The 24,010-nt window shown below is 44.8% G+C and overlaps 2 protein-coding genes and 1 long non-coding RNA gene across 5 annotated transcripts in view; 1 reads left to right on the top strand and 2 right to left on the bottom strand.

Moving 5' to 3' along the window:
• Positions 1 to 530: 530 nt before the first annotated feature.
• Positions 531 to 8,600, bottom strand: ZBTB39 (zinc finger and BTB domain containing 39). 2 transcript variants are annotated; one of them, XM_083427501.1, is made up of 3 exons: positions 8,480 to 8,600; positions 4,556 to 6,804; positions 531 to 1,802 (listed from the first exon to the last, which is right to left on the bottom strand). In XM_083427501.1, the coding sequence occupies exon 2, from the start codon at positions 6,688 to 6,690 to the stop codon at positions 4,591 to 4,593; it is 2,100 nt and encodes a 699-aa protein (XP_083283627.1). In that variant the 5' UTR covers positions 6,691 to 6,804; positions 8,480 to 8,600; the 3' UTR covers positions 531 to 1,802; positions 4,556 to 4,590. The 2 variants fall into 2 exon arrangements, with proteins under 2 accessions (XP_083283627.1, XP_083283626.1); XM_083427500.1 differs by lacking the exon at positions 531 to 1,802 and having other exon boundaries at positions 2,449 to 6,804.
• On the top strand, positions 8,057 to 22,998 carry LOC310671746. Its single transcript, XR_014508143.1, has 4 exons — positions 8,057 to 8,076; positions 19,617 to 19,664; positions 22,629 to 22,752; positions 22,847 to 22,998. It is a non-coding gene; the product is annotated as an uncharacterized lncRNA (long non-coding RNA).
• TAC3 (tachykinin precursor 3) overlaps positions 17,828 to 24,010 on the bottom strand; it is a 32,297-nt gene continuing 26,114 nt past the window's right edge. For both annotated transcript variants that reach the window (XM_083428136.1, XM_083428135.1), the window contains 3 exons: positions 23,008 to 23,061; positions 22,001 to 22,075; positions 17,828 to 18,236 (listed from right to left, as the gene is read on the bottom strand). In XM_083428136.1, coding sequence (XP_083284262.1) covers positions 22,002 to 22,075; positions 23,008 to 23,061 — 128 coding nt within the window. In that variant the 3' untranslated portion in view covers positions 17,828 to 18,236; position 22,001. The remainder of the gene's footprint in view (positions 18,237 to 22,000; positions 22,076 to 23,007; positions 23,062 to 24,010) is intronic.

Below are 24,010 nucleotides of genomic sequence, written 5' to 3' on the forward strand. Positions count from 1 at the left end.
CTACAATTAACTTAACCAAAAGGTTAGACAGCAATCACAATGCTCTGCTTTGTTTTTTTTTATTTCAAGACATCTGGATCTTTGGAGGAAAAAGGAGAGGGCATGGTTTTGAGTTCACAAAAATAAGAGCAATAATAAAGCATTAGTCTCCAAAAACATTGTTGTTTATTATTTTCAAAGCTTTCTGTGTTAGACTGGAACACCTGTTCCATGCCTGAACCCTCCCCTACTGTGGTGGCAATGGTAGGGATTCTTCACAAATGGTAGCATAGCAAACAGAGCAAAGCTATTTAATTACAATACTTTGTCTTTCTACACGCCTAAGGATTCCAAAGCACTTTACAGACATTTACTACACCTCACAACTTTTCCATTTGTGAGGTAGGTATTTTTAAATATTCCTCACTCACAATTTGGGGTGAGTTGATGTGTGGGTGTTTGAGGCAGACAGGTGAAGTTACTTGGGCCAAGCTACACTACCAAGCACAATGATTCATATCTTTGTCATGGCAGAATGCTTTTTTAAAAAAAAATGGAATTTCTAAAGCTGGCCAAGTTTGCATTGGATGCAGTTTGGCACTGGAGAACTAGACTAAAACAGCTCTAGAAGTCGAGAATAAGGAACAGTCCTTACTGGGTGAGATCCAATATAGCTCCTTCTCCATCACTTCCAATGAAGGCATCTTAACTACGAAAACATGGTTCTGTTCAACACCAGGGGAGTACATCCATTATTGTTTTGGACTCCAGAACTTGATCCAAGAGCTTCAGAGACCAAGACTGGGGCTTAGCCTGGTGTGCTACTTTATGGGCTCAGCCCTCTTCAGGCATAGAGGAGCAATAAGAGTGTGTAACATCAGCCCCTCCAGTTGAAAGGTAGTATGAAGCTTTTTGACTGGCCAGGGCTCGTATAAATAATAAAATACTGTCCGTCTGCCATTAGTCCACAGCTGGACCTTGGGCTTTCTTAGGCTTCAGTTCCTTTCTCAAGCCCTGTGGGTCTAGACATGTGGCCCTGACATTAACTAAGTACTAGTGGTACTACTAGAAGTAGTAAATTCCTCCGACAACTCTTACATCCTTACACTGAATGCTTCCAGCATTACTTAAACTTAGGAATAGTCTTGTCCGCTATATTGTTGAGTTAATTCCTTAGTGTGTCCTGTTTGGTGTTTGCTATTCAGAGGTCACAAGGAGGAAAGGATTTGAGAGATATGTCAGAACACTTGCTTGCATGCTGGGGGCTATTTTAAGACAGCAACTTTCTTATAAGAAAACAAGACGACATACCTAAGTGCTTTTTCTCCTTGACAAAAATCAAAGCAGTCAATCTTCACAACACCCTTAGAGGTAGGTACTGTAAGCAGAAAGCAACGCAGCCTGCCCAAGGCTGCCCTACTGGAATTACAGTCAGAGCTGAGATTCCTGGGGCTGTACAGTTTTTCATTCCCCCCCCCCCCATGGGTCAGGGCTAGAGCAGCATTATGTGGATTTCTGTTTTTCTTTAACAACAGTGTTTTCATATACAGAAGCCTAGAAGCCTATTTGTACATACCACTGGTTTTTAAGACTCCAGGACTTCCTCCTTATGAGGTAGTTTGCATTAAACTTAGGGGCAGATCTCAAGCCAGCTGCTACATTTGTTAACGTACGTTTCTCTCATCCACCCCCCCTGCCTGGATTTCACATAGTACTGCACTTAGAAAGCATAAAGTACAACCTATAGATAAAGCCACAAGTGTAGTGAGTCAGGATCTGTGCCCTGCGATCAATCTGTTCTGTTGCATCCCTCCAGAAAGCACCTGTCAGGGTTGCAGGAAAAGGAAAAGGAAAAGGAAGAGGAAAAGGAAGGTAGGTTACAACCTCACTTCAAAAGACAGCATACCGTATTTTTCGCTCTATAAGACACCTAGTTTTTGGAGGAGGAAAACAAGAAAAAAAATATTCTGAATACCAGAAGCCAGTACAGCAAGAGGGACTGCTGCACAGCAAAAGGAGCGATCCCTCTTGCTGTTCTGGCTTCTGGGATAGCTGCACAGCTTGCATTCACTCCATAAGACGCACACACATTTCCCCTTACTTTTTAGGAGGGAAAAAGTGAGTCTTATAGAGCAAAAAATACGGTAATCGTTATTGTCAATTACACAAGCACACACTGGTTTTTCATTGCCACAAGGGACAAACACCCAGAGGCATTTCAGATGACAAAAAAACCCCATATGTTAGCACAAATCCAGTACCACTGTAATAAAGGGGGGGGGGATACCTTGCTATAGTGTAAAAATTAAAAAGAAGAAGAGAAGTGTGTTCCAGGCTGGAGGGGGAAAGTGCACAGCCCTTAAAGAACAAATAATCAATTGATGGTGTTTTCCACTACTTCTTGATGATGGGCTAAATACGCATTCCAGCACGAGAGCACTCAAACTCTAAAGACTTTACAAATATTAATGAGAATAAAACCTTTTAAAAGTTTATATAATTGCTCTGCAATGGAGATAGGGGAATTAATGTCACTCCATGTTTGTGATGTCATGCTGCCCAAGGATGAAGAAACATATAATTTAAGAATGGCCCTTTGTTGCAAATTCTTTATCCTTCCAGTTTAAATAATCTGTATGACAAACACACATCCTATCAAGTCAAATGCTGGATTGACCACTAGACTTGTCCTTCTTACCATACCTCTTTATAAAGCATCACTTGTATGCTTACTCATTCTTTGTTCATCCTGCACCTTCTAAAATGAGCCTATTTTAAAAACTGTAGGGATTTGGGTACATGCTTCTTGGTGATGTAATGGGTATTAGGAAATTGATGCCATCCACAGCCAGCTTTTGCTGCAAACTTGAAGAACTGGGTGTTTTGGATAAATTTGTTTGGGTTTGTTTTTTGGTCAGAGCATAATCCTGGAGAAAATGTCTATTTGTACTGAGTGGTAAAGGCACATTCAAACTGGCCTCACTGCTGCAGAAAAATTGCATCTCTTCATTCCAAGAGCACCTGTGGCACCAACACAACCACATTGTACATGACACAGTCAGAGTTGATGTGCTAGAAGGTGGGGTGGGTGAGGAGAGAGAGTGATTGCTTTTCCCTCTGCAACAAAATGCTATGGTTTGTGTGCTGGAAAATAGGATACCCCTGCAACAAAAGTGCTACTTTGAAAAGATCTATGAATCCCTCCAAACAAATGATTAAGAGCTGAATATTTAATATGCAACCCCCCAGTTCAAAAAAGAGAAATAATAATCTGCCCTAAACCTGTCATTCCTCCTTCCAGAGACACTTCCTTAAGGCAACAATATATTTTCAAACAGAACTAACAGTGCAATAATACACATAACGAGGCTGAAGTAAGCCCCGCTGAGATCAATGAGACTTATTCCCAGCTGTGTATAGAACTGCAACCTAAAACCCTGGCACTGTCCACAGAGCTATGTCAAAGACTTTCAAGAATGTGACCCCTGAGACATTCATCTCAATGTTCAAGACACCAGCACTGAGTTAATATTGCTGGAGGAGAGGAAGGAGCCCCAAAGCTGTTTTATGATGCCCTAAGAACACTTCTTTTTTGAAACTGGATGTTGGAGATAAAACACTATTGCTAAAGCCTCTATATGCTTATACTCAAAAGCTAAGAGTCCTCTCTAGGGCACCCCTTCAAAAAAAAAAAAAAAAATCCAGAATGTTCACATTTGGCAAAACTCTCCTCCATTCCACCACACCATTTTTATGCCCTCTTTTGATTTTGTTAAAGTGGAACTTTGTAAAACCAACTCATAGTTTCATGGAAAAGGGCAAAAGGCAAAGGCTGGGTGCGAACTGAAAAAAACCCAAAACAACTGGCCTAATCTGCTAATCTGTGGCTTTTTCTGGCAGTTTTTACCTACAGAAATCAGCAAGTGACATGGAAATGAGCCCTAACAACCATGTCTGCAGATCACATGGTTGTTAAAGGCACAGGAAGAAGAACTGGCCATATATATGGCAATCCTGGTGGGAGGGAAATACAAACTTATTGACACGAAGCTAAGGCTAAGAATGCAAAGCACACTTACAAGGCAGAGAGCAAGTCACCATTAAACAAAGGTGGACTTACCTCTGAGTAAGCGTGCTGGGGACTGCATTGTAAGTTTTTATAGAACTTCTACCCTCCCAATAGCAGCACATAAACAATTCCTCCCCCCCCCCCCCACTTTCTCTCCTGCTATCCCTGCTGATGTGTAGCATTAATATATCTTAGCAGCATAAATCTTTTCAAGATCTCAAATTAGAGATGGAGGAAGGAGAGATATGAGGTGTGAAACCTATCCGTTGAAGGAGGGGGGGCACAGCCTGTTTCTAAGACTTGAAATAATGAGCCCTGGACTCAGCAGGAGGTAAACAGACAGGTTTCTCAAGAACAGTAACACATGTAACGTGCTGTTGTTTTCACAGAACGACGATTTAAGAAACCCTCTAACAAGGCAAAGGGAAGTAAAGTACAATGCTGATGATGCCTGACCATTAAAATGTATCGTTGTTTTTTAAAAACAGAAACAAGCTTCTTTGCTACCTGCAAGTAGTGCTTACTCCGCAAATACTGCTACATTAGCTGTCTGTATTTTTCTCCGTATCTTTGGAATGGATGATGTACATGAAAGTTTGTTCAATGGTGAAGTCAGGTGGAAGGCTGCCTTTGTGCACACCTATATGCTTGCTCATAAGGTTAAGGGTAGAGCTGTAGTGCCCACAAACCGTGCACCGGTACATGAGAGCCCCAGAGTGTGTCTTCAGGTGGCACTTGATGGTGGAACGCCCACGGAAGAACTTGTGGCACACTTTGCACTGATATGGCTTCTCCCCTGTGTGGATCCGCCGGTGGTAATTGAATTCGCTTGTGTGGGCAAATCTCTTTCCGCACACCTTGCAGCTGTACTTACTGTTTCCAGGTTGGCTCTGAAGAGCCACATCCTCACTTAGGAACTCCTCTGTCAGCTTCCTCTTCTGCAGAGCTTGCTGGTGGAGTCGGTCGCCAAAACTGGGCCGGACAAGGTCCAAGCCAGAGCTGCACTTGTGCTGGCTCACATGGTAGCGGTAAGCAGCTTCCAGCTTAAAAGCTTGGCCACAGTAGTGACACCGAAAGAGGGCTTCCTCCATGCTTTGGTGGACTGCCATGTGCTTCTCCAGGAGCTGCCTGTCCACAAAACTGTTGGCACAAACGGAGCAAGAAAAAACAGTAATGCCCAAGTGGGCAAGGGTGTGCCACATCAAGCTGCAGAGATTGAGGTGCCGCTGGTCACACACGCCACATGTTTGGCTTTTCAAGTTAACATGGTCCAAGATGTGGCCCCGAACCATGTGAAAATCCTTGGCGAGGGGTTTCCCACAAGTGGCACATGCTAAATCCCCACTGAACAAATTGACCTTCCCTATAAGCGGGTCACTAGGATGGATGATAATGTTGTTGTCAAACACCCCTTCGCGGCGGTGAAGGCTGAGCTGCCACTGGGTGAAAAACTTAGTCTCACACATATCACAGGAGAAGAGGAATATCCCAATGTGAGACAGGACGTGAGTGACTCTGGCGTTCCTGTCTTGGAAATGGGTCTCGCAGACTTTGCAGTTGCCAGTCAGGAGGTCCACATGGTCTCTGGCATGTTGGCGGATCAGCTGTATGTTGGGCTCCAAAACCTTTTTGCACACTTGACAGGGCATGGCCTTGTTATCACGGCTGTCATTCTCAAAGGATAGCTCCTCCTCACTGTCATCGCTCAGCTCAATCACTTCCTCTGCAGCACCTAGCTCCTCGCTGGGATCTTCAAAATGTAGTTCATCCTCCCCTAGATCTTCTAGCTGCAGCTCATCCATCTGACCAAAGCCCTGGTCTTTGGAGTGATCACTATTGCTAGGGCAGGAGTTGCTGCCTGTTGATATATCCAATGATGCATCCGAAGCAAAAAAATTGCCTTTGTTGTAATCCCCGTTGTTCTGGAGTTTATATGGATGACATGAGTTGACAGTGGTTTGAACAGCCATGCTGACATTGCTGAGACCAGCCTGTGTCATAATGCTCATGGCACCAGTGAACTGTGCTGGTGATTCCTGTTCTTCGGTTTTGGGAGTCTGCTGGTGCATTAAGTTATGGCTGCCTTCATTTGCAGAATCTTCTTTGTAGCCACCTGGTGCTTCACTCTGCATACTGCAACTCCGCTCTGGTCCCGGGTGCTCCCCGCTGTTTCGGATTTCACCCAGGGCATGGTTCGGCTCAGTCAACATGCCAGTTGGCCGGCTTTCACCTGAGACAGAAGGTTGTTTCGTGTTGGCTGAGTTTTCCAAGTCTGGGAACGTGGAATGGCAAGCCTTCAGCAAATCATCCATGCCCAATTTTTCAGCAACCTCGTAAATGACACCCACATTGATCAGGTCTGTAAAGAGCTCTGAGGTATAGACAAAGTTCAGAATCTTTTCAAAGTTGGCTGGAGTAATGAAATCCACCACGTAGGTGCGGGTCACATCCAGACCTGTACTGAGGAAAAGGTTCTGGAAGTAGCCTGCTGCACACGCCAGAACTGCTTTGTGTGCAGGGAAGCTACGACTGCCCACCACAATGGTAACATCACACATAGTCTCTGACAACCGGCATTTGTTAAGTTCCCTCAACAGGTTGTTGGGGTGGTCAGTGCTGTGCAGCTTGATCCTCATGCCCATCTTGACAGCTGCCGAAAACCTCCTTCTCCTGCTCACTTCTTGTTTACTCCTGTCCGTTCCTCAGCTGTGCCAGAAGGCGGCTTCCAGGCTCTGAAGCTCACCTGGCAAGGTCCTCTAGAGAGGAGAAAATGAAAAGTTAGTTTCTGTTCTTACCCAAGATATAATATTCTGTTCTTACCCAAAATATAATAAACCTAAACTATTAGTATGCCACCTTGGACATTCTGTAAAGGGAAAGGTGGAGTAAAAGAGCCAGTGTGGTGTAGTGGTTAAGAGCAGTAGTCTCGTAATCTGGTGAACTGGGTTCGCGTCTCCGCTCCTCCACATGCAGCTGCTGGGTGACCTTGGGCCAGTCACACTTCTCTGAAGTCTCTCAGCCCCACTCACCTCACAGAGTGTTTGTTGTGGGGGAGGAAGGGAAAGGAGGACTTAAAAAAAAAAGGTGGAGTAAAGATGATTTTAATAAAAAAGAAAACGCCATACATTTCTTATTTCTATTACAAGGAAACATAGCTGCTTTTGACAAAATGCTCTGAGGGTGTGAGGTGGGAAAGAGCGTGGTGCATATACTACAAATTAGAATGTCAGGGTGTAGCATCACTCTGCTTCCATACCATTTTCCACGTCTACTTATACACAGTTCTGGGACCAGTTCACCAGCTATCTTTCCATCAGAGATATAACAGCAATTCTCCAAGTTGGGGGCGGGTGGAGTGTGATTGCCAGTTCACACCATTCCCTTTCAGTTCGAAACTGCTATTCCTGTCTATGTTTATTTTTTTTCCTTTTAGTCTTTGTCACACTTTCAGAAAACCTCCTTTTTAAAGACACACATTTACTGTGAAAATAAGTTCTACTAACCCCTTTTAAACAACTGGACTGGAAGTTTTAAAACTTGGTTGGCAGAAGGCCAAAAGACTCGAAATTTAAACTCCCCTCTGCACATTTCCTTCCAGACACAACCTGTTGTCTCTTTGTTTGTGAGCCTCCAGGTGGGTTTTAACTTTTAACCCAGCTGACCAACACAATAAAAGGTGCAGTGCAAAACTCATGTTAAAACTCCCTTGTGTTCTTTTCTAAGGTTCTGTGCATTAAGCAAGCAGGCAGGGATGCTATCTTAGCGCAATTTCGAGCACTCTGGGCCCCTTATGCCCACCATGAAAACGAAACTCAACTCTGCATGACAGCAGAATACTGAATAGCTGTTCACTAAGGCAGAAGCCGGCTCTATGCCCCTTCTTCACGCAACAACATGAGGTGACGGGGATCTCTTCCTAACCAAAGTGAATGATGACGGCGATGGACATCATCACTGCAAAAAAAAAGAGATGCAAGTGCAAATAGGTTTGAGGCGCAAGGGTCTATGACGATTTCTTTCTCTTTTTGGTAAGTGCAGGAGATGTGGAAGCAACGTTAAAACTGGAATGGTGGGGAGGGGAGGGGATCTCTCATTTGGCAAGGGGGCAGAGGAAACGGGCCTGGGGGGCAGGTGAGACCCAGAGGTGGAGGAGGGGGGAGAGGAGACCGGCCCAAAGTGGGAGGGGAAAGAAGTTTGGACTGGAAAGGGGGGGAAAGTGCGGGCGAGTGTGGGGTGGAGGGCAAGGCGAAGCGCAGGAGGGAGACGAGGCAGAGCAAGCCCCGTGGGGGGCGAGGGAAGAAGGGGCTCGTCTCGTCCCGGAATGGGGGCCGGAGGGCGAAGCGGAGAAAGGGGCGAGGGAGGGTCGGCCGCCTGAGGCGAGCGGCGCCTGAGGGAAAGGAGCTGCTCTGCTCCGGGGAGGCGGCCCCTTACCCGGGAGGCGGCGGCGGCGGCGGCGGGCACCATCCCCGCGGCTCTCTCGCACCTACACAAAGGGCTCCGGCTCCCCCGGCCCGGCCTCCCTGCCCAGCCCGCCCGCCCGGCCTCGCCGAGGAGGCGCTGCTCCGGACCCGGCCAAGAGGCTCCATCCGGCCCCGAGACGGCCGGGCCCAGCGCCGCCCCCAGCCCCGGAGGGGGCACTGCAGCAGCCCCGGCTGCAGGGGATAGAAGCGCGGGGAGAAGAGGCGGGCGGCGGCGGAGGGGAGAGGGGATCCGCCCGGCTCTGAGGAGCGAGCGGAGGGGGCGCGATGGCTGAGGCGGCGCGGGAATGGCGGGGGGGGGGGGGAGGTAAAACCAAAAGCAGGCCCGGGACCCAGCCTCTTCAAGGCCGGCATTCCCCTTCCTGATGTGGGGGGGGGGGGGACGCACTCTGCGCCCGCTCAGGGGCACTTTTGCCTGTACCCCAGCTTCTTGGGTTGATTAACAGTATATGGTTTGTGGGAGAGGTCAGTGCCGAATTTACATATAAGCAAAACAAGCTATAGCGTAGGGCCCCACTCTTTCGCCCCCCCCAAAAAAAATCATTATTAATATACTCATTATAGTATATATAGTATAGTATAGTATATACTATAGTTCAACAATTACTTTGATAAAATACATATTTTGTTATGTGCAAATGGCTTTAGAGACCTATTAGTATATATTCAACACAAAAAACAGCGACAACTTGTTGTTGACAAAGGACAGCTGGACATATAAGGGGCCCCATTCCCTTCAGTAGTTTAGGGCCTCATCAAACCTACATCCAGCCCTGGAGAGGGTTACTGATTTGCTTTGGTTTTGTTTTATTCAGAGGCGGGGTTCCAACATGAATGAAATTTTGGGGGAGCCCAGATAAACCCCACCCTGCACAATCGATCACAAGACGTGTCACAAGCACACACACACACCATTGGAATGGAAATGCCCATCAACGGGGGGGGGGGGGAACAATATTATATTTGGGAGTGGGGGGACCTCAGCCCCTAGGAGTTGGCTGTTCAGAGGAGTAGCTAGGCTCCCTTGTGTTTTTGGCAAGGAGCTATATTGGTGTGTCCCCCCCCCCCCAAGCATGTTCACACTTGTGTCTACACTGGCTCCGTCGTGTCCACAGGATGGAAGATGGCAGGTTCCCCAAGGACGTGCTCTACAGGCCCGTTTCTGTGTTACAAAGATGTCTGCAAATGTGAGGCTGGCAAGATCAGCCCTGCTGTGTGAGAATCCCTTGCAGATGACCACAGTGCCTGGAGCAGACAGGTCATGCATGCCAAGGAGTGACCAGAGGAGGAACGGCCTCTGGGAGGGGGAACACACAGAGAAGAAACGTCATGGTGCATCTGCAGCAGCACAACCAGACACCTTCACCTGCCCCAGCTGCAACAAAACATGCCTCTCCCGTATCGAACACTACAGCCACAGAAGGCGCTGCAACCTTCCAGCAGTTTGACTTCACACACACACCCCAGGCCCATTGTCTCCCAAGACTGATGGATGCCAACCTGTAATTAGTTAATGTATTCTCATTTTGTGTTTTTCTGTTGTGAATCGCCCTAGTATCTTCAGATGAGGGGAAGTATGGAAATTTAATAAATATAAATAAAAAAATGGGTTCCAGCTTGAGCCCTGGTATGGGAATGGGAGCTGTGCTGCCAAAGCCCTAGCACAGATAATTGAACCCCTGTTGCTGGATGTTTAAAAACTTTTGTTCTTCCTCTTTTTACATGTACTGTATATCCTGCCTTGCAAGTTGCTGATTTCCTGGAGCTCAAGATGGCGTAATGTGGTTGTTGAAGATTGAAAGGTGTTTGTTTGGTTGTCAGATTATGCCTGGGGAACAAGGGAGTAGTTAGCTGTGCAGTAGAGGACAATGCTCTCCATTGGTGGTGAAGAAATGGAGAAGGTCTGGTGTCCAGCCCAACAGGAAAGGGGTGCTTGAAATCCTCTTTGCCAAAATGCACACCTGCAAATTCTATCCCATTCTGCCCACCTGGAAAAAAAATGATGTATTTCATATACTTGCACATTTTGGATGAAGCACGCAAACAGCTCATTCCCTGGGTGTTATGTGCTGCTTCTCACCTTACATTTATGTAGGTGTAGGCCATGCGGGTGGCGCTGTGGGTTAAAGCCTCAGTGCCTAGGGCTTGCCGATCGAAAGGTCGGCGGTTCGAATCCCTGTGGCGGGGTGCGCTCCCGCTGTTCGGTCCCAGGGCCTGCCAACCTAGCAGTTCGAAAGCACCCCTGGGTGCAAGTAGATAAATAGGGACCGCTTACTGGCGGGAAGGTAAACGGCGTTTCTGTGTGCGGCTCTGGCTCGCCAGAGCAGCGATGTCATGCTGGCCACGTGACCCGGAAGTGTCTTCGGACAGCGCTGGCCCTTGGCCTCTTTGAGTGAGATGGGCGCACAACCCTAGAGTCTGTCAAGACTGGCCCGTACGGGCAGGGGTACCTTTACCTTTACCTTTTTAGGCCATGCAGGAAGGGATGCAGGTGGTGCTGTGGGTTAAACCGCAGAGCCTAGGACTTGCCGATCAGAAGGTCGGTGGTTCAAATCCCCACGACAGGGTGAGCTCCCGTTGCTCGGTCCCTGTTCCTGTCAACCTAGCAGTTCGAATGCACGTCAAAGTGCAAGCAGATAAATAGGTACTGCTCCGGCGGGAAGGTAAACGGCACTTCCATGTGCTGCTCTGGTTCGCCAGAAGCAGCTTAGTCATGCTTGCCACATGACCTGGAAGCTATACGCCGGCTCCCTCAGCCAATAAAGTGAGATGAGGGCCGCAACCCCAGAGTCGGTCACGACTGGACCTAATGGTCAGGGGTCCCTTTACCTTTAGGCCATGCAGAACATGTTTGTGTGTGGAGAGTGTGTGTGTTCATGCACATGACAAATCAGAGATGGTCCAAATCGTGTGTGTGGCATTAAAAAGAAAAGTCCATGTGGTGCCGCCAGTTTCTATGGTAGCAAAAATGTAAAACAGTATTTAACTAACTACTGCCTAAGGCAGATCCCAGCACCCTACCTAATGCCCAGGACTTTGGTCTAAGCAGGACTGGGGAATTTGTAGCTCCCCAGATGTTGGGCTACCAACTCACACCATCCCTGACACTGTCCACACTGGTGGGAGATTGAGTCCAATATGTGGAGGGCCACAGTTTCCCTTGCTTGATCTAAAGGAGTGTGATGCAGCTAACCAGGTCCAGGCATTGTCAGTGCCTGGATAACAGATGGCCTGGGGACCCTAGCTGCACTGCCTTGAGGCAGAAAATGAATTAAAAGTGGCCATGAAACAAGTGCATGCATAACAGGAGTATAAAGGTTCCAGGTGCAGAGGCCTGGCTCGCTATATGAAGGTGAGAGGCACAAGCAAGGTGTTGCAGATCAGCATGCACACAGAGTGGGTTACCTCAGGGAGGTGAGAACTGCACCAAGGGAGCGGGACTGACTGCAACTCACCTCTGCCATGTGTCTGCATGGTGGAAAATGTGCTTGCCAGTGGAAGTGCCCTACGGTACTGAATAACACTTGTAAAGTTATAACAGGCTCATCCATCAGATAGACGGTGATGTACCGGTAGATCAGTGCACATTTGTGGTAGATGACTGGTAGATGACTGGCTCCCACCAAAGAAGCTCAACAGGTTTGGCTCCCCTAAAGAAAGCTCAACATTTTTGCCTTGCAGCCCTAAAAAAAGCTCAACAGCTTTGACCTTGTTCTAGGAATTTATGTATAGGTTGGGGGGGTTGCCCCTCCAGCAGATATCATGCACATGCAGCCCACTACCAAAATCAGCACAATCGCTTTTGTGACTTGTGATTTGTCCCCACAAAACACTTCATCACAGTTTCTCCCTATCTATTCAAAGGACCTTTGCTGCAAGATACCAAATGTAACAATTCACTGATAAATGTATCTATGTACTGGCTCACTGGGAAAACTTCAGAAATTCATATAGACATGGGAGCTCAGCTGCTCAGCAGCCCCTCTGCCTGAGTGATAATCCCTGGCATCCTGATACCCGAGTGCCAGACAGGTAGCCATTCCAGAAATAACAAACCCAGATGAAGACAAAAGGGTGCGATTAACTTGGCTGGGAAACAGGGAAATGTAAACACCTTTTTTGTTACACTTGATGGGTGGCAAGGATGGAGGGCAAGGGGAACCAGGGGGCAGGGGGCAGGATGCTCAGATTACTGCCACCAGACCTCCCCTTTCATTATGTATGAGTGATGTAGTTTGGGGGGGTGTAACATGGGGACTAGTAAAGGTAAAGGGACCCTGAACATTAGGTCCAGTCGTGACCGACTCTGGGGTTGCGGCACTCATCTCGCTTTATTGGCCAAGGGAGCCGGCGTACAGCTTCCAGGTCATGTGGCCAGTATGATTAAGCCACTTTTGGTGAACCAGAGCAGCGGTTCTGCTGCTTCTGATCGGCAAGTCCTAGGCTCTGTGGTTTAACCCACAGCGCCACAGCTAATAAAAGTTTGGGGGCTCTTTTGTTTGGGGCTTCCATCTTGTTCCACCTTGTGGCAGGTGGGAGTCCTGTCGCGACAGTCTTCGCAACAGTCTTCAATAAAGACCAAGCCTACTGGCTGCTGTTTTGCTCTGGTATTCCTGGCTGGTGTCCTTGCTTTATTTGTCCAAGGGAGCCCTCAGATTTCTCCGTTAACAACCTGAACCCCCCCCCCAAAAAAAAAACAGGGTTTTCCTTCCTAAGAAAAGCTCAACAACTTTGAACCCCTCAAAAGGGGGTAGATCACTGCCAGTCTTTAACTTTGTGAATAGATTGCAGTCTCTTGGGATTTGGCCAACCCTGAGCCATAAGATACATTTTCCATATGCAGCAAGCACTATTCTGCAAACTGGATAAGCACAGTTGCCAGGTATGCTTCACTGTTAAGGAGAAATTCAGTGCGAACCCGCAATCGTGTGAATTGAGGGGCAGAGGTGTTTCTGCATAGAAAGGAAAGACTGCACCACACAGTGTGAATTATGAAACTAGAACTTCCGTTTCCAGCTGTGGCACATGCTCTTTTGTGAGATGGTTTTGGCTTCCATAGATAGGATTCAGATTCAAAACTCACATTGGCTAGAATGTATGTTTGCTATTGTTAGCAGCAGCAACAAAGAATATTGCTGAAATGTTGTGCATTTATTGTTGCTGCTGCTGATTTATTTTGAAAGTACTTCAAACGTACTACACATGCAATCCAAACAAAGCTATGCAAACTTGGAAAGAAACAGAAAGTACGTTCCAAACTTGGAGTGGACTTCAAGACAAGTCTGTTAAAACTGGAGACTGCTGCTTTTGCCCCTCAACCTAATGCATGTCTGTCTATCCTGAAACAAGTCCCATTGAGTTCAAATATATTTCTTCTACATAAATAGGCATAGTTTGCAGTCTCGGTAGGATAGTCCTATAGATTCAACAGAAACATTTCCCCTGATTCTGATAAGGTAGGAAAGTAGCCAGTGGATGGGAAACTTGTCTTGGAAAATCCAGTGTGGTTTAGTGGTTAGTGTCGGACTAGACCTGGGAGACCAGAGTTCTGTGATAGGAATTTTATGGTCTTAGACATATGGTAATGTTCATAAGTGTACCAACCAAGCACATACATAGATCAGCACAGGAAGACCAACCTGGAACCATTTTGATTCCTAAACTGAGCCAATGTTTTCTCTGCAAGGTCAAAGTGGGAAACCTAACCATTGTCTCTTTCCTCACAAATCGTGTCTTAAGGGTATGTCTGTGTTTGAATAGGGTGTGAGCCTGTAACCTGGCCCAGGAACTAAGTATTTATCATTACAAAAGACTGGCCAGGCTACCCAGGAAATCCAATCAAGTAACCTGCCAGACAAGAGGTAAACAACGGCAGGAGAAAAACAATATTCAAATTTTCTGTTTTAGACCACCTTTTTTGTGATGTAGGTATGATGTATCTGAGGGGTGGTCTTAGGTTACACCCCTTCTGTGATGTATGTGTGATGTTTCTGGGGGTGGTCCTGATCTACAGGATTGGAATTTCAAAAGTCTTTATAAGGCCTTACATGCCATTTTTCTGGGTCTCTCCTCTCTCCTGCGGGTGGGGGGAGCACCCTGTTGCAACAGTTCAATAAAGATCAAGCTTACTAGCTGCTTTGCTTCTCAATATTCTCTGGTTGGCCTCTGTTATTCTCTCCTACCAATAGGGAACCTATGTAAGGACTCTATATGGGCTCTTGGATACCCCATAAGGGAAAAGGGCAATTTTTATTTACAACAGTTCAAATCTCCACTCGGCTATGAAGCTCACTGGGCCACTCACTGCCTCTCAGACTAATCTACCTCACAGGGTTGTTGGGGGGATTAAATGAGGGGGCGAACCATATATGATACCTTGAGTTCTTGAAGAAAAAGATGGGATATAAATGCAATAAAAAAGCGCTCTCAACCCACCATCCAATTCTGACAACGGGGAACTTTAAAAATTCTTAGCATAATGAGCGCTTTTGTCTCCTTCAGAAATGCTTGGATGAGTAAAAGTCCTCATTTTAGGTAGCATGATAAGTGCTTCCCGAAGGTGCTTTGATCATTATACTGTACTGAAGCAGCTAGTCGCTTAATTTGACTGGCGCCCTCTCTTATGCAACCGAACAATTTGCTCTGGTTATTACAAAGCTGCAATATAAAGTTAAACACACAAGATGGCAGTCTCCCTTCAGTATCCAGAGAACCTTATTTTCCTAGTGTGGGAGCAGCAGCCTGTGAAAATTCTTTTTCCTGCAAAGTTTTGTGTAAATACTGTTTTTTGGTCTCCCGCCCCTTTCCCCCCATCACTCCCAGGGAGGTCTCGGGTTTTAAGATGTAATGTAGCTTTTCAGATAGCGGAGACAGCAGATAGGCAGAGCCTAAGGGCATTTCCCCCCTGTTAAATTACCCTTGTTGATAATCCAAAATAGGATTATTTATTCTTTCTGAAGTCAATTTACTGTTTCTGAAGTGAATGGCTTTTGTGCTTCAGCAGGGCAGACAAATGCAGAATTTTCTATGGGAACTGATGCTTCTGATGCACAAGAGAAACAACTCTGTAAATAAGCAGTGTGTTCTTTGATATCCATGATTATTTTATCATTCGTCTGGACTTATTTCAAAACCACAAGCTTTTTCTATTTTCCTTGCCAGTTGGTTTCAGCATAAATACCGATGTGAAGAGTTCCACTGGGAATGCAAAAAGTTAAGGGGGAAAGAAACTTGGAACAATTTTCACTTACAAGTGTTTAATTTAAATATTTTTTAAAAGGGGATGGAGATGGAAAATTGAAGTGAGAAGAAACAGTTCCATGGAAATATATCCAAGAGGGGGCTATAGTACATTCAGTACTACTACTTCACAAACACAAGGTTCTAATCCCATCTGTAAGAGAATGTAGACCTCTAATGGGTGGACTCTAGAGCCAAGTGAAAAATTTAAGATTTTAATGTCCTGTGCTTGCTGAATTTGTTGTATAGGGAGGCAGGTGCCAAGGAGCTGCCAGCGAGCTGCTTGCCCAATTTGATGGATACATTTTAGAGGTTTCTGTACCGTGGAATCAAATATAATATGGGGAACCCTTTCCACAGATTCCATGTTTTGACAACTTGCTCACCTCAGCTTACTCTTTAATCCTTACTACAGATCTGTTTCCTTGTGCCAAGAGAACAAGACACACCAAAGCAGACAAGATTAGTGAATGCACATAGCAAGGTTTTTCTCAATTTGGATTGAAGCTAGGTTGGGAGAAAGTGCATCGAAATGCATCGCTTTCATAAGAAGTGACAGGATAAATACAGAATAGATATGGATTGTAGCTAACGTCATACTTACACTGCTTCCCAAAGCAGTGGTGGGAGCAGACTGAATACAGACTGCCTACATGGCTCCTCCAGAAATAATTAAGTTAAAAGATACATCTAGTAGCGTGATGTACCTCACAGCCCAGGCAGGCATAATCAAAACCAGCATATTATGAGATATACTGATATGCATTAAAGAAATAACAGTAATAAAATTGTAATTAGTGAATCATACTTAATTGAATTACCTTACATTAAAATGCCAAACAAAATAAATGGGAGGAACAAAAAGAACACACTATTAATTGTGATAGAATCACACAGCAAAATAAGATACTGTAGGCTACTAAATATGCATACTTTGCCATGTGCGTTAATTTTATGTAAAATGAACAGTGGTAGAATGTTGAACACAAGGGCTGTTTTGCAATTATGGTAAATCTGCAACGGTTGCTTTCAATCACTCTTTTGTGCTGTCTGTTACAATGCAAATGCATGAAGCCACCTTATGCTGAGTTCATCTAGCTCAGTACGGTAACAATTCTGACCACGGGTGTTTAGCACAGGACAATTTCCTCCACAGACAGCAGAAAAGAAATGTGTAGAGTAATTTAAAATGAATTCCGTGGTAAATTTTGAAGGCTGATGTGGCTGGCCACTGCTGGAAACCAAATGCAGGACTAGAATAGAATATTAGTTTGCTCCATCAAGGCTTTTGGATTGTGATATTATGCAAGGCTGAAGAAGGCATGAGGAACCTGCACCACTCCACTGCTGGATCACAACACCCATCGTCCCTGACTAAACTGGCTGGGGCAGGTGGGAGCTGGAGTCTGACAACATCTGAAGAGCCACAGATGGAAAAGAAAAAAAACCTCTACCCAGACCCAGGAACAGAAAGAGGTTAACTCGAACTTCGGAGCCCAGTTCCAGTGAATTAACTTTCAGTGAGGCTGCATTCTAGCAATTCCACCTATCTGGCTCAACTTCCAAGCAGGTCTGAGGCCAGGTCCATCTCATTTGAAAAAATGATTAATTGGAGAACGGAGGTGCTGTGTTATTGGCAGAAAGGGGTAGTCAGGAGACTGTGGTGCTGAGGAGGCTGGGGAACTTACAGTTGGGGAATATAAACAGATGAAGAAGCAGCTCAAGAGGCAAATTTCTAGCTGACGCTGTGAGACCAAGGAAGGCTCTATCCTGCTAACCAGGATTCTATAATATTTGCTGAGTGTTTCAGTGCTTCAGGCAGAAGTGTTTCCTAGTCATCCTCACCCAAGATAGTTTTCAATCAGAGATACTGGGGATTGAGCCTGGGACTTTATGTGCACAGATCATAGCTTTTTATGATTGAACTATGCCCAGACTCTCATCAACAACTTGCGCTGTAGGCCAGTAAGTTACACCATTTTAAACTGTGTTGGTTCGTTTTGTGACAGCAGAATCCCCTCCACAATTTTATTAAATAACAAAGAACGAGAGACACACAGTGGCAGGTCATAAGTAAAAACCCTGTAATTGTAGAAGATTTTGAGGTGTTCTTAATCTGTGCCACAAAAGGGTGGGCAGTGAGGGTGATTTTGCTTGTGGCATAGGAGTTTTCTGCAGATCAGGTAAATATGTACACAGAGGGACAAAGCACCATGGGGAAGGGTTACTTTCAAAATTTCCAAACAGTGAACACTAGAGAGTTACAGTGAGGAAAAGGCTGGAATAAAGGGCAGAATCAAGGAAAAGAACATGGCAACAAGGAAGCACAGGACAATATGAGGTCTCCATAGTACATCGAAGGGTTCTGGTTTGGTTGAGAGTGTGCTGGGCTTTGGTGGATGAAATCAGCTTTGTGTTGGTTTCTTGAGGTCCTGCAGACATTGTGATTGTCCACACCCCTACATGGATACCTGTATGAGAGATCAAGGGGGGGCAGAGAAGGCTGAAGTTAAATTGGTTCCAACATTCAGCACAGTTCCCTGTCTTGGAATCAGGTCTGGGCATGGATGAAAATGGCAGGCTAGAATCCAAATAGCTGCTTAAAGTAGGGGGTTGCACAGGTGATTTTTTCACTCACCCACTTCAACAGCTGGTCCCCATCCCATACTACCAACTGCTTGGGAAAGGTCCATCAGTTTCAAAAGTAGCTGTCATGTAACATGGGTGGGAGTGGCTGGTGTTAAAGCTCTCTCAGTTTCATGGAAAGGATTTGTGGTTCTTTGGGCCCAGGCAAGAAATGTTCAGAGTACAAGGAAGTAAAAGGTAAAGGGACCCCTGACAGTTAGGTCCAGTCGTGGCCGACTCTGGGGTTGCGGCGCTCATCTCGCTTTATTGGCCGAGGGAGCTGGAGTACAGCTTCTGGGTCACGTGGCCAGCATGACTAAGCTGCTTCTGGCGAACCAGAGCAGTGCACAGAAATGCTGTTTACCTTCCCGCCAGAGCAGTACCTATTAATCTACTTGCACTTCGACGTGCTTTCGAACTGCTAGGTTGGCAGGAGCTGGGACCGAGCAACGGGAGCTACCCCGTCGCGGGGATTCGAACTGCTGATCTTCTGATTGGCAAGTCCTAGGCTCTGTGGTTTAACCCAGAGCGAGCTTTTGTGTTTCACTCAGAACAACACATTTCCAATGTTTTGTTTGTTAAATCAAAACTATTACTTCAGTTTCTCTACTGGAGCAAGAATTTCAATGGCACTTGCTCAAGATAAAGCAGTTTTGTATCAGTTTTCCAGTGAGGATGGCTGCTTTTGGAACATAATGAGCACACCTGATCTGTATCCTACAGGCCCATGCTACCGCCTTGTTCAGCTTTGTTTATCCCTTAAGTATGTGCAACTGTGAGATCAGCTTGGCAAGCCAAATTTGAACACCCAGTGTAGAAACATTATTATTGATGAGAGCTATCAAAGCATTGGTTCAATGATTGTGTCCAAAATAGTAGCCAAGACTTTTAGGTGGGTAATTTAAAAATTCAGATTTATTTTAATTTAAAAATTCAGATTTATTTTAATTTAAAAATTCAGATTTATTTTAATTTTTTTGTACAGGTTTCTGTAAAAAAAAAAATGCATAAAAGACAATTGCATCTGAGTTCAGTACTAATTATGTAATATTAAAGGCAGAGTGAGACAGGGGGAAAGGGGGAACAAACTATATTCTTTACTAATCTTGGATCTGAAATATTAAAAAAAACTTGGTTATTGCCTATTCTATATTATTTTAAAAATCCTTAAAAATAATATTCTATATTATTTTAAAATATTGCAACCATTTTTTACATATTTATAGAGACATTCCTGCTGCTTCGTGGATTGCACAGTACACAGTCGCTTCCAGGTAATCTCATTACTGATTATTATTATTTGTTTGCATGCAATGTGACATCAAGCAATTGTTATCCCACCCTTCCCAGTGCATTTTCACATGCCCTTCCTTACTTCAAAAGGCCTAATTTCCTCAGAATCAGGTTTCTGGCACAAGAAATCCACTTTGTAGAACATGCATTTGTGTGGGTATGGTATTGAATCCCACCCACAAAAGAGCAACAATCTGGAATTGACCTTTGTTACTTCCACTGCCATCTGCAATGTTGGCAGGATGGAACACGGAAAAAGGCCACCACCTGTTGCATCATTAGATACATCAATGCTTGTTTCTAGTTCTGAATGGCAATGAAATTTGCATATTTTATGGATTTTAGTAGTTGCTGAATACTGCGGGTTATTGTCTTATTTGATTATTTTGGCTTTTACCTACATTGGGTTCAACCTTAGACAGAGAAAAGCAAGACACAGGTTATTAAAATACAATTAAAAAAATTTAAGCTGCATTTCAGACTAGAAAGTGTTTTGACAAATTATGTGCCGCTGAGTCACTGTCTTATTACCAAGTGACTCATAACTGAATTTGAATTCGTGAACTGACTCCACTGCATTGTTAACTCAATTGTGCTTGAAGTGATGCGGAAACAAGGTCTGAAGTGTGAAGCCAATGATATAGCCATTTTGCACATGTAGCATCACTTAGGTATTGTATACACAAACATTATACCAACAACATGCACCCACATGCTAACAGTGTTCAGTTAAATATGTAGAATTCTTGTAGGCACACACAGAAGCAGAGGAGCCAACTAGTAGAAAGTAGTGGGCATAGTATTGATTCATCTGTGTGCGGTTCCCACAACGCTTGGTTTTTCTGTATCCTGAAAATGCATAGCAATTACATTTGGAAGTTAGTGGCTCTGAGGGAAAGTATTGTTCTATAGTCTAAGTGCCATTGGCTTATCAGCAGCAGCATTGAAATTACATCACAAATTCATAATCATGGAATAACTACTGTCATTCACCAAATTATTCGAACTGAAGAGTTAACAAAAAAGGAGGTCACATACCCATTCACTATGCTAATTGGAGAAATGGCAAAAAAGGAGTACAGTTGGCTGTACAGCCTGATGTAGATGGTTAATGTTTTCCCAGATGGCTGAAAAAGCAGCTTTGGCATATAACATAGTCCTCACGTAACAGAAGAAGGAGGGTAGTTTTATGCTGCAGTAAGGACTTAACAGTAAGGGACGCGGGTGGCGCTGGAGGGACGCGGGTGGCGCTGTGGGTTAAAGCCTCAGCGCCTAGGACTTGCCGATCGAAAGGTCGGCGGTTCGAATCCCCGCGACGGGGTGCGCTCCCATCGCTTGGTCCCAGCGCCTGCCAACCTAGCAGTTCGAAAGCACCCTCGGGTGCAAGTAGATAAATAGGGACCGCTTACTAGCGGGAAGGTAAACGGCGTTTCCGTGTGCTGCACTGGCTCGCCAGATGCAGCTTGTCACACTGGCCACGTGACCCGGAAGTGTCTCCGGACAGCGCTGGCTCCCGGCCTATAGAGTGAGATGAGCGCACAACCCTAGAGTCTGGCAAAACTGGCCCGTACGGGCAGGGGTACCTTTACCTTTAAGGACTTAACGGCCAGGGGTCCCTTTACATTTACCTTAAGGACATGTAACTTTCTCTTTTATTTTCTTAACCAAGTTGGAAAGATTGCCTCCTGAAAGCCACCCCTTGATCAATTCCACCCATTTTATGAATGAAATGATACAGTTAAGAGAAGAGAGTAAACTCATTTTAAAGACACAAGGGGGGGGGAGCTATGAGTTTACTGTCTCTTACTATCCATACCATGTCATAAGATTTCTGAAAATAATTTCATGACCACTTCTTGTCCATTGCTTTCTTCCAGAAAAGTGACTGGGCTAACCAATTCTAGTGTAACTTTCCCACTTGGAAATTGCAATCTTGTGAACCCATCAAAGTTGGACTTGTCATGGTCTCTAGGTCTACATACAGCAACCTATCAAAGTAGCTTTGTTCCTTGTATGGGCATTTCTCTTTAAATATCCTTTTCCCCTGTTCCTGTTGTACTGAATAGATGGCACTGGTGCCAGGTTTGTGGCATCTGCAATGTGCCTCTGACTTGCACTGGAAATGCCTGGAGATCAACATATTGTACTTCTACGATGAGGGGCAGGAATCTACACTTCAACTTAACGACAAAAGAAAAATGTATGAGCAGGTGTGAGTGCACTTGTGTTCGCATTTGTGCATGTGTTGTGTGTGTGGAGCAGTATTTCAAATAATCCCTCTCCCTTATAGTCAAGTTCTGGGTCCCTTCTTCCTTACCTCATTCTGCATTCAATGAATATTTTAGGTCACCAAAACCAGTGAGTGTTCCCTTATTGACGTCTGTGGGATTATCTGAAATTAGAGAATGAAGCAAGTTAGTTTTTCCCAGAGGCATTTCTGTTCAGTCCCTTTGGTGGGTACCACAACTTTCCTCTAACTCAAAGGTAACGGCATCAAAGGATTCCTTGCCCGGTTCCCCAGCCTTTACAATCAGTTAACATGGCAGAATTTATTTCTTCATTCACCTCTTGAGTTATGAGTGAATAATATTTCCATTTCAGACAGTCCTAAATAACCACTATGGGCACATGGAGTTTCTTCTGAGAGTATATTGATTCAGACATGCATTAGCGATGGGACACATATCACTCCTGCTGTTACACCTCAAATGGTGGTCATCAAGATGGAAGGTTCTATGAGGAAAGCTGAAGGAACGAGTGTGCTTATGCTGAGGACCAACTATGGAAGGTGGGGAGGGAAGAAACAAGCTACAGCCAGATTCTGTTTCTGCAGTTCCATTTGTCCAGGGGTAGAGCAGACTAAACAAGAAATAGAAATCACCCACTACAGATATGACAGTTTCTCCTTCCTCCTCCCTTACCCTTGTTCTTTGCTTTCCGTTTAGCTGTAGCTGCTTTACCATGTTCCACCTTCTCCACTGATGTATGATCTAGTTTAATGCAATCTAAAAGTAGGTGCCACCTCAGATTAAGCCCTGGATATTGGCCCTTAACCACCAAACCCACCAGGTAATTGCTTTTTAAAATGAAAACTCAGATTCCCATGAAACTGCATTCTAAAACTAATGCCGTGTTTTGGGTTTTTCCTCCTTCGTTTCCACAGAACTGCATCAAACACACAGCCCTGCCTAAGAATTAGAAAGTTGAAAGAAAGAACCCTTACCATACTTTCCAACTAAGAAATCTACCAAGAAATCTGTTGAAACCTATCAAGATTTTCAAGGAGTGTGTTTGAGTGTGAAATCTCTTGGCTTACACACCTACCAGGCTCTGTGGTCCTTTTCCCCATGAGTCCAACAAAGAAATCATGCATGTCTCCTACAGAGAAAAACAAGAGGGTTATAACAGGTCAACGTATCAGCTGGATTTCAGATTTTAGAAAAGAAATAACAGAACTATTGTGATGAATGGCTTCTAAATCTGCTATGGTGGTGTTTGGTTGCCTTTCTTGTAGACTCTGATTAGATACTTGCATTCTGATCATCAGGGATGACTCCAGTGGTCACAAGTACAATGGTCACAAATAAGTTTCTGTAAATAACACACTGCCGCCACCATTTTAAACCAGCTTCTCAGAAAGGGAGATATTGCTGATTGTAAGTTGAGGAACTTATGGAATATCAGTATCATGCTGAACACCTCATTCATTTCTTACTATATAATGTTTCTGTTTTAAAAAAGTGTCATGGAACAGTTTGTGTAAACGACAATAGATGGCCATGCCGACTGCATCATGATAGCAGTGGGCACAGTGAGCAGGTGAAGCAGGAAAGCCAAGTAAATGTATATATATGAGAGAGAAATCTGTCTTTGGTCATCTGTTCCCTGACATTCATCTCTCACTTGTGTCCTATAACCATCTGCATTCATTCATCTTAAGAGATTCCAGCCATCTTTTCTTTGTCATATCTCCTGTCATTGCCTATTTTGTGGCAGCACGCTCAGATGGGCAGGGAATAATAATAATAATAATAATAACAATAATAATAATAATAATAATAATAATATCATCATCATCATCATCTGGAACTGACAGTGGCAAAGATAACAGCTTCTTTTCCCCCTGTGGGGCATTGCTTTCAATTGTAATCCTTTGCATGTTTACTCAGAGGTAAGCCCAAAGAGTTAATTGGAGATTACTCCTCACTAACCAGGTTTAGGACTGCAGCATTACAGAACAATCCTTTACCTATCTATTCGGGTAAAATGGGACTTACTCCTGGGTAAGTGTGTATAGGATTGCAGTCTTAATCAACAGTCAGAAGTC

Source organism: Podarcis tiliguerta (assembly GCF_965153285.1).
Source record: "Podarcis tiliguerta genome assembly, chromosome: 2".
In the NCBI taxonomy this organism is placed as follows: Eukaryota; Metazoa; Chordata; class Lepidosauria; order Squamata; family Lacertidae; genus Podarcis; species Podarcis tiliguerta.